We start from the raw sequence: 10,226 nt of genomic DNA, 5'->3' as shown, positions 1-10,226 counted from the left end.
ATTGGAACGATGGGTAGGTTCTCTAAAACCAACAACTCCTCAGGTGTATGTACACCTCCAACATACACTTGTCTTTCAAGAATGCTTCGTCTCGCCTTCTCTTTCTTTCCTTCCTTCTCACTTTTTCTTTCTTTCTTTCTTCCATTGACTGAGAGAAGGATCTCTGGGGCGTTGAGAGGTTTGTCTACTTTTCTTCTCTTCACAAGACAGGTTTTCTTTCTTCCTTTCTTTCTCTTTTCTTGCCTTTTCAATCACTTCTTTACTCGCTCTTCTCTTCTTTCTCTCTTTCTCCTTCCCGACGATGATAGAAGCTTACCTTCTAACTTCTCTTTTTGAATCGAAAGCAAAAGAAAAGAAGAAGAAAATGAAAAAGAAGAACAAAAGGTAAGAAAGGAAGAGGCAGAACATGAGAAAGATGGGTGATGAAAATTACAACTCTGGAAAAGCTAGGCAACGAAAAAGGACACACAAAGAGACAGAGAGAGGAATACAAACAAACCACTTCCTCTTCTTCTTCTTCAGTGTTGTCTCCTATCTGCCTATCTATCTATCTATCTTCAATCTATCTATCTCTGTGTATGTATGGAGGTCTCTGTCTCTCTCTGTCTCCCTCTCTCTCCCTACGTCTTCTCCTCTTTAAGATGGTTTAGGGAGAGAGAGAGAGAAAGAAAGATTTCATGCGCGTGCAAGCGGGACCTTCTTTCTTTCTATCTTTCTCATTTCTTCTTTTCTTGCTTCTCGGTTCTCGCAGATAGACAATAGGGGGGATAAATGGAGAGATAGATAGGTAGATCTCTCCATTTATGCAGATCGATGGAAGATAGAGAAATTTCAGAGAGATGAAGATCAACTCGGGGTTCTTCTTCGTCTTCTCACCCTTCCATCAGACGGAGAGAGAGAGAAAGAGAGAAACACGCTATACCCACTTTTTTCTTTCTCTCTTTCTTTCTTCTTTCGTTTATCTTTTCAAGTGATTTGTCTCAATTTTTCTCCTTTCTGTACATTTCTTTGTGTTCTTTTCTTGCTTTTCTTCACTTCGCTCACCCTACTCAGGAAAGACGTCGGAACTGATCTTGATCTATCTTACAAGAAGAGAGAGAAAGAAAGAGAGAATTGGTTCCTCTTCGTCTTTCTGACTTGCTTCTCTCTCTCCTTCTCTCGGCTTATATTCGGATACACCTACGAGCAATGAATGCTTTACGTGTAGATATATATATTCATATATATCTCTCCTTAGCTATGTATACGTGTATCATTCCATTCCTCGCTGGTATGTTTCTTTGGCTCCGTGGTAAGTAGAGAGAGAAAAAGCAATCCAAGAAGACTTTTCAGGTGGAAGAAGAATTAATGGCTGGTAAGTCTCCATCATGTATTTCTCTTCTTCCTGCTTTTCCCCCTCTGTCGATCGATACTCATGGCCTCGGTAGATAGCTAATTCGGGAGGCAACTAGCTCGTAGATAGATAGATGGAGGGATAGCGAAAAAGTAGATAGCTAGGTAGGTAGATAGATAGATAGATAAGAGCCAGAGAGTAGGTGGGTTGGTAGATAGGTGTAGTTTGACGAGAAGAGGAAGAGGAGAGAAAAGAGAAAAATGAAATTTAGCAGGAGCAGCAATGATGTGTGTGTCTTCACTACCAAAGAGAGGCGAAAAAAGACTTAAGGAGATAAATGCAAAGAGGCGAACGACTGGAGGAGATTATTTGCCGAAAGAAAAGAAAGAAAGAGAGAAAAAGAAAGAGAAAGAAAGGTCTAGTTACATAATAGCCGTAGAACGAACACCCTCACTGGCCTGCCTCTGACTTTCTCTCTCTCTCATTCCAAACCATAATCTCTGTATATATCTCTTTCTTTCTCTCTAGATGTAGTTGACTGCATTCTTATACCCCTATACAAAGTAGATACACTCAGACATAGAGAGAAAGAAAGGAAGACAGAGAGATACCTCGAGTGTATGCCTCTCTCCCTCTATATAAAAATTCATATATATGAATATATCTGTACAGATACATCGAGGTTAGAGTTGGGTTGAGCCTAGTAGAAGATAGAGAAGACGTGTTTTGCTTCTTCATCTTGATGGCCACTTATCCAAAGATATAAAAAGAAGCAGAAAAGAAGAAGAAGAAGAAGAGTGGCATCTTCATTGTCAGCACGAGAAACGTTCTTCCATCAATCAGTCTCACAGAAGTACATAAAGAAAACAAGACAAAGAGAACGAAGAAGAGTGATTAGACGAAGAGCTCGATCTCTCCATACACTTCCTTCACAATGACACACATCTATCTAAAATACTTGCAATACTTACAGTAAGACAATCCACCGTCTCCTGCGCTAGGAGACAAAATAGATATAGATAGAGATCTATCTGTAATCTATGCATATGTACATGTATCGGAGGTGTACATGTGTGTATGTATCTATCTTTTATCTATCTCCGTATCTATATTTCTGTATGCATATATGTATGGTGTAGGTAGGTCTGTATATTGAAGAGACAGGGAAGTATGAGAAGAGAAAGAGGTAATTTGATACACGGGACGTCTCCTGCTTTCGCTTGCTCTTCAGTTAAGGAGAAAGAAGAAATGTCTTCGAAGTAAAGAAATCCTAAGAAGATTACCTTTCTCCCAAAAAGACAGACGAAGAAAGAAAGAAGAAAGACATCTTTCTATCTTTCTCTCACATGAAACAGGAGATGCTTTCTCTTTCTTCCTCTTGTTGTTTCTTTACTCTCTTTCTCTCTCTAATTATCCATATAGATCTCTCATCTCTTTCCCCTTATCATAATCTCTTCTCGTTCTTCTTCTTAGTATAGCTATGATGCGAACTCTTCTTCGTTTTCTTTGTCACTTTTCTCTGGCTCTGTGGAAAGTTGGGTCAGCGATAGAGGTGTGCGTGTGTGCCTCTCCATACACATTCTCTCTCTCTGTCTCTCTTCATGTCAGACGAATCTTTCCCAACTACGAAACTCGCTCCAGGACGTTTCTTCTTTCCTCTCTCATTCCCTCTTTCTTTCTCTTCTCCATGATAGAGTCGATTGATCGGTCCTAAAAAGAGGAAGACACACACACGAATGAATGAATGAATGAGGCAGTCTCGATTCTTTTCTTTCTCGATCTATTTATCTCTCTATCTCTATCTCTCTCTCATTGATGAAAACAAACAAGACAAGAAAGACATCTCTATCTTTCTCTATTGTCGAGCCATCCGGGCGGGATTGGGAGGTCTCGGGTGAATCTTTCTCTTCATAAAGCTCTCAGGAAGAAAAAGAAGGGGAAAGAAAAAGAAGATGAAGAGGTAGATCGATAGATAAATAGATAGGACAAAAGAAAGAAAGAAAGGAACATTGTCATTTAAGGATTTTATTCGTGGTCTCTTCTTCTCTCAGAGCTCACCGGTGAGCCAGCGCTATCTACTCTGATCAATCTTCTTCCACTTCGTCTTTACTTTCCTTCTCTCTCTCTCTCCTCTTTCTTTCTTTCTCTTCTCACTCTAAATCTTCGTCATTATCACTCTTTGCCACCTCGGGAGAGCTTGTTTGTCTCTTTCTTTTTCTTTCTCTCTTTTCTCTTTTCTTCTTTCTTTCCAAAGCTCTTCCTTCTCCGCATCTTTCCCTCCTGTGTGATGGAGAAAACTCTCCACACATTTAAAAGAACAGGGACAGTCTTGACAAGGCGGAGATAGAAAGATAAAGAAAGAAAGATAGAGAGAAAGAGAGAGAGAGAGACTACTAAGTTCTTTCTTTTTCTTTCTTTCTTTCTCTTCACGTTGAGGAGGTTTGGAGAGATACAAGCGTGTCGCGCGTGGTCGGGTGTGCGATGAACGTTATGTCTGAATGAATGAAAAAGCAACCTTCTTTCTTTCTTCTTCTTTTCTCTCTTTCTTTCTTATCTTTCTCTCATTCATTTATTCCTCCATGCGCCCTCTTCTTCTTCTTGTTTTATCTTCTTTTCTTTGTGCGAAGCCGCCGCCGGTGAGCTCGAGGCCGGCCATTCATTCGTCAAGGAAACATATTTCTTAGAAGAAGAGAAGAGAAGGAAAAGAAAAGAAAGATGAAAGAAGGGAAAGTTTTCATCTGTGTTTCACCCTCAGATCGATTTTGTTAACGGGGAGAAGAACAAGTAAAGAAGAAGAAGAAGAAAAGAGCCTCTTTCTCTCAATGTAGCCAACCAGACACTCATCAAGCCAGGAGAGCTTTCTCCCTCTTTTCTTTCTTTCTTTGTTTCTTATTCAATTTCCTTTCTTTCCTTTTTCTTTTTTTCCCTTTTTCTTTTGTCATCCATTCTTGCCTTCGTTCTTTATTTCAGTTAGCTCTCGTTCATGTCTTCAGAGACAGAGAGAGATCGACAGTGAAGAGACACAGAGAATGACGAGAAAGAAAGAAAGAGGTGTTACTTCTTCTTTAGAGGTAGTTTTTCTACATCTTTCTTAGCAGATGGATAGGAGATATCCATCTTCTTCTTTCATGAATATTATTCTCTCTACTTTGTTGATGCTGTGAAGGTCTTTTCAGAGCTTCTTCCTTCCCGGAGCACTTCGTTCCTCTCTTGATCTACCTTTCTCCTCATCTCTGTCCATTTGATTCTCTCGCTTTATCATTCTTTTCTTTCTTTGGAGAGATTCTTCCTTCTCTCTTCCGCTTCTTTTCTTTCTTCTTCCTCCCGGGTCATTCTTCAAAGCTTTCTCTCCTCGTTCGCTCTCTTTCTCAAGAAAACGTGACTATGTTGAGAAGAAGAAGGAAGAAGAGAAAGATTCTTCTTGCTGAGTAGAATGAATGAAGTCGATTTGCGTGAGAGCTTTTTCTTTGTTTCTTTGTGTCTCTCGCAATGAGATAAGAAATGCAGGAGAGTTGTTTCTTTCTTCTTTTTCTTCTCTGTAGAAGAAGGTGAAGAAAAGACTAAGAAGAAAATGAAGCGAGAAGTTTGTCTGTTGCGTGATGCTTTCATCGTGGAATGAGTGAGAAGGATATGTTCCGGTGTACATACACCTGAAAGCATGAGAGTGATGTATTAGTCATGATGCTTGGCTTAACAACGTAGCTCCAAATGACCCACGAGATATGCTGCATTGCCCTATTATTCTTTTCTTCTTTGAAACAGTCTTTTCCTCTCTCTTCTTCCTTTCTTTCTTTCCTTGTCATATCAAAGCTCCAGGAGAGGATGTCGACAGATTCTTCTTGTTTCTGCATTACTTTTCTTCCTCTTCTCCCTTTTTTCTTCTCTTTCATTTCCTTCGCTTCTTAAGAAGGGTCTTTCTGTCGTTGTCGTTGTAGAAGTGAGGTGGTAATAGCAACACTAAGAAGAAGCCTAAAAATACTACTAGAACTATGGAGACTTCAATCAATCTCTCACCGCCACACTATCCTTCTTCCTCTTCTCCTCTCCCTTCTTCTTCTCCTTCTTTCAAATCTTCTTCTTCTCCTCGTCGTCCTTCTTCTTCTTGTTGGGCTTCTCCCCCGCCTCCTTGTCCTTTTCCTCCGTCTTCTTCTTGTCCTCCTCCTTCTTCATCTTCTTCTTTGCTTTTCTCGTCCTCAGGTATGGGTGCTATGGAGGAGGTTGAAGAGGCTCATGAGAGGAGGACAGACAATGCGATTTCTCGCGATCTTCACGAGAACTTCTTCTTTCCAAGAGATACACAAAACACCGAGGATTCTACAGAAGGAATGTTTTCTCCTTCTCCTCATTATAGGAAGAAGAAGAATGGGGTAGATCAAGAAGAAGAAGAAAACCTAGATTTGAAGAAGAGTTGTGCCCCACAACATCATCGATTTTCAAGTCTTCCTTCTTCTCCTCGTCTTCCTTCGTCTTCTTCTCCTCCTATCTTCAATGGAGTGGATATACACCCGAAACGTTGTCAGCCATCTAGGTTACATGCAGTGAATTGTCATTCTCCTTATTCTCATTTACCTCGCTATTCTACGCACTCATCTCTACTACTACCATCTTCTTCTTTCTCTTCAAGCGAAACACCATCACCATATATAGAAGAAAGAGAATCTTCTTCTCTTTCTTATCCTTCTCGGCCTCGTCTCCTTGTTAATCATTCATCTTCTCCTCCTCCTCCTATAGCTTCTTCTTTTCTATCATCTTCTTGTTTAGGAGAGGAGAAACCTCCTCGGGAGTGCAGACCCTATAGCGGAGATTTCTGTTGTTCTTTTCTTATCCAAGCGTCTTGTTCATTTAGACCACCCCCCTTCGCATCATTCACAAGAGAAGGTGAGAGAGAAGATACTTGTGAGGCAGAAGTCGCGAGAAAAGAGAAGGATATAAGGAGAGATAGGAGACAAATGAAAGAGAAAGATGATGGATCAGACACACAAACCAAAGAAGAAGAAGAGACAGGAATCATTCTTGATGAGTCCTCTCCTATACTAGATGAAGATGTAGAGAGTTCTTCGTCATTCCTTCCCTATTCAGATGATATAGAAATGCTAAGTACCGCTCCTTCCTCTCTATCTTCTTCTATGAGTCCTTTCGGTGGATATGCCTCTTCAAGAAGAGCTTCTTTTCATCCTTTTTCTCTAACGGATGAAAGAGATATTAAAAATGAAGAAAACCAACAGGAAAGAAAAGAGGAAGAAAGGAAAGAACATGAAAAACAACTGGAGGGTGGGGGAGAAGAAGAACAACAGGAGTTATATACAAGGGGAGACGAGGACGAGGTGTATGTACACCTGAACCAACCTTGGGAGGTGCATGTACACCGGACCCAGCCTTCTGAGGTGCATGATGATGACCTTCTTGTCCTTCCACATCTTCAAGGAGGGGAGCATCGACGGCGAAAACATCGAAATAGGGATGAATCTTCAATGATATTGTTTCATAAAGCATCTCTTTCTTATCGGCACGATGATCGTGAACAGGATAAGAAGAAAGAAAGGGATCTCAAAACCAATCATATCGCCAAGATCTCTGTATGGAAACAGAGAGGGAAAGAAAGGAACTTCTGCTATTTGAAACTTTCAAGAAAAACACCTCAACATACACCTGATGATGATTCTCATGCTTCGGGTGTATGTACACCTGAACACCACTCTGTAGAGGAAGATCTCCCTTGTTCTTCCTCTTTCTCGGGGGCTTCCAAGCACAGAAACTATTCTCAGTCCCACCTTCTCCCTGGTTTCTTTTTCTCTTCATATCTTTCATCATCTCTCTTTTGTAGATGTCTCTCATCTTTCTTTCTCCTTGCATTTCTTCTTTTTCTCTGCGCTTTACCCGTCTGTATCGCGGGGATGATCTTACTCTGTGAGGCGTATCGAGACCAAGGGGGATTACTACTTCTTGAGTGGACCTCTCCTCTCACATCTTTCTGTCTTTACTTCTCGCCTTTTCACGCCATTTCTTCAGCTGTGAAAAGTAGGAATGGAAGAAATCTCCCTTCTTGTATGCTCTTCGTCTTACAAGGTCTAACGAATTCTCTCGGGTGTATCTACGGCAGAGCTGTTGGAAGTTTCTCTCTTGCTTTCACAAATTCGATAGGTAAGAAAAAAAGTCCCATCGATCAACTTCTCTACAAGACAAGAGCTCCCCTTCGATCTTATGATAAGCTCCATTATCAACTCTCTCTCATCTTCGTCTAGATAGACACGCGGTACAAAAAGAAGGTGGAGAAGATCGCCTAAGAATTCCTTCATTCCTTGTCTTCTTTACACACCCTCGTTTCAAGGCACACAGTCTCATTCATCATTACATACAGTCACTCCACCCAACTCTATCTTTAATCTACTCATCTATCCTTTATATTTCTACCTATCTTGATCAATTCTCTATCTATCTATCTATCTTTATGTATGCATCTTTCTTCTGTTTACTTGCTGTTTTCTTTGTCGACTCTCTCGTTTTCCTCCTCTTCTTTCTTCTCCGTCTTCTTCACTTTCTTTCTTTCTTTTCTCTACGTGCTTGAATGAATGAGTGGCCTTAAATCATTATCTCTCATTGTCTTTCTTTGATCTTCTTCGGCCTCCCGCCTAGATGAATATCTAAATAGATACATACATGCACATGGGCTCCTCTTGGGGAGGTACGCAAGTCAACCCACTCTCTCTCTCCTTCTCTAGTCATACTAGCAGCAATTCTATGCATAGACGTCTCACCTTATTTAGATACATCTGTATGAAGAGAAGGAGAGATGTCTATGCCTGTTCTCCTTCAGTCTCTATTTCTATTTCTAAAACACTCCGAGGGCGCTGCAATGTATGCGGCGATTCTATCTTGTTGACTTTCTTCTTCCGTCCATGTGTATCCGTCATGACGTCTCTACATTTCTTCTTCTTCTCTTTTTCTTCTTCTTCTCATCTTTCATCGTGCGGCCATGTTTCCTTCTTCTCTTTGTGTATGAATTACCTCGCCTGTTCTCTTTCTTTAACAGGAATGGTCGCACAGCTCATATGGCTAGCTGTGTGTCTACCCCTTCGTCAGCTGTCTACTACTCCACCCACTCAGCAACAGCAATCCCCGCCAACCGTGTCTACTCCTACCTCCTGCTCTTCTTCCTCTTCTTCAGTAGAGGCGTATGACAACGATACCTTATCACATATCTCCTCCTTTCTACACGGGGAGAAGAGACATTTTTCTCCCCCCTCACGTTTCGAAGAAAGAAAGAGAATTGCTGATCAAGAAGATAAAGAAGAAGCGAAAGAACAGAAACAAGAATTGAACGGAAAACAGAAAGATAGAGAATGGAGAGAGAAACAAAAGCAGCAGTCACCAGGGCTTCTCCTGCCATCGAGGAGGAGTCATTCTGAGGGGGTTCTCCATCTTGAGAAGAATGGGAAATCTCTTCTTTTATGGAGATGTATTGGTCTGACGTTTCTTAAGCTTTCTTTAGGCTTGCTATGCATCTTGCTTTTCATGGGATATGCTTTCGATCAAGCTCTCCTGGGTTTCTTCTTAACTCTTCTTAATGTTCTTTTGGCTCTCTTTCCTCTCACCTCACTTGTACGTCGCCTCCCTCGGTCACTTCAAGCCATCTACACCTCTCACTCTCTCGATATATCTATCTCTCTCTATATATACCATACATATCGATACATATACATATGCATGGGATGTCGATGGGACAGCGTGTTGTGCATTGTGGCTACCTGACTATCTTGGTGTCTACTGAGGTGCTTGTCTACTTTTGTCTAGGTTCTTCTTCGCTTTTCTTGTCCTAGATACATACATCACAGAAGAAGATCGAAGGCCCGGCCCCGAAGAGAGAGGAGAAAAATCGTTTCTATCTCCTGCATGTACAGACTGTGCCTCTTCGTTATGAAGAAAGTTTGACTACTTTTGCAACAGAATCTTATTCACACATAGAGATGTCCCCATGAAGTGCATGCATAGACATACACATGTAGCTAGAACACGTGGTCTATACCTCTGTCTATGTGTCTGATACATCTCTGTATAGAGACTTCTACGTAGCGTGGTCTGCATGGGCAAATCCCAAATCTCTACGTCATGCTTCTATTCCCTCGTTTGAGATGTATGTACACCGCAAGGTCCTATCCCCAGCATCCGTCCCTAGTGAAAAATCATCATCTCTTTCTTCTCTCTACACGGATGAATATATATGTATATATATATATATCTATATCTCACCCCTCAAAGGTCTATCCATATGTATATATGTATAGCTATATATATGGAGAGAGAGAGAGAGCAAGGAAAGGATTGTAGAGTGCGTTTTCTCGGGTAGACAAATGCAGATGACTTTCTTTCCTTGTCTTTCTCTCTTTCTTTTTCCTGTTTTCTAGGCTGAAATGATTCGAAAGAGATCTTCTTCTGCTGGTGGTTTACCTCGGCTTATATTAGGGATGATTATTCTATGTAACGCTTCATGGGGTTTATATGGCGTTGGTATTCACAATCCAGTTGTCTACTTTTCTTCTTTCTTAGGTAGGTTAAAAGTCCATTCTCTCGCTTTTCTTCTCTGTGTCTAGGTAGCTAGCTAGGTGTCTACGTTTTGTCGTGTCGTCGTTTTTTCCATGTGAGGGGCGCGAGTTTTGTGGTTTTAGCCGTTCCGATCCTCTAGAGCTCATGGGGTGTATGTACACCTCACACAAAGTGTGTAATAGGTCGATTTCGAATAGCGTCTCACCATACAGGGCACATACACTGGATGCATTCTTTTCTCTTACATCTTTCTTTCCTGTTGGATGGAGTCTTTCTTCTTTTTCCTTCATATCGCTACTACTTCTTTCTTTGCTCTCCCTTTGCTTCTCTTTCTCTATCTCTATCTTCCCTC

At 41.1% G+C, this 10,226-nt stretch overlaps 1 protein-coding gene across 1 annotated transcript; it reads left to right on the top strand.

Moving 5' to 3' along the window:
- Positions 1 to 26: 26 nt before the first annotated feature.
- CSUI_010826 (uncharacterized protein) lies at positions 27 to 10,182 on the top strand. The gene is made up of 5 exons (XM_068070927.1): positions 27 to 384; positions 1,054 to 1,354; positions 2,565 to 7,474; positions 8,364 to 8,932; positions 9,736 to 10,182. Exons 3-5 carry the CDS (start codon positions 5,323 to 5,325, stop codon positions 9,919 to 9,921), a joined length of 2,907 nt encoding a protein of 968 aa, XP_067917097.1. The 5' UTR covers positions 27 to 384; positions 1,054 to 1,354; positions 2,565 to 5,322; the 3' UTR covers positions 9,922 to 10,182.
- The last annotated feature ends 44 nt before the right edge of the window (positions 10,183 to 10,226 follow it).

Source organism: Cystoisospora suis, assembly GCF_002600585.1.
Source record: "Cystoisospora suis strain Wien I chromosome Unknown contig_8493, whole genome shotgun sequence".
In the NCBI taxonomy this organism is placed as follows: domain Eukaryota; phylum Apicomplexa; class Conoidasida; order Eucoccidiorida; family Sarcocystidae; genus Cystoisospora; species Cystoisospora suis.
This window is presented reverse-complemented; position numbering and strand designations above follow the sequence as displayed.

Bases quoted from the DNA above. Each gene is read 5' to 3' on its own strand.
- CSUI_010826 (XM_068070927.1), top strand. From the start codon at position 5,323: ATGGAGACTTCAATCAATCTCTCACCGCCACACTATCCTTCTTCCTCT. The intron at 7,475-8,363 runs GTAAGAAAAAAA...TTTCTTTAACAG, and splicing joins TGCTTTCACAAATTCGATAG to GAATGGTCGCACAGCTCATA. The intron at 8,933-9,735 runs GTACGTCGCCTC...CCTGTTTTCTAG, and splicing joins TCTTTCCTCTCACCTCACTT to GCTGAAATGATTCGAAAGAG.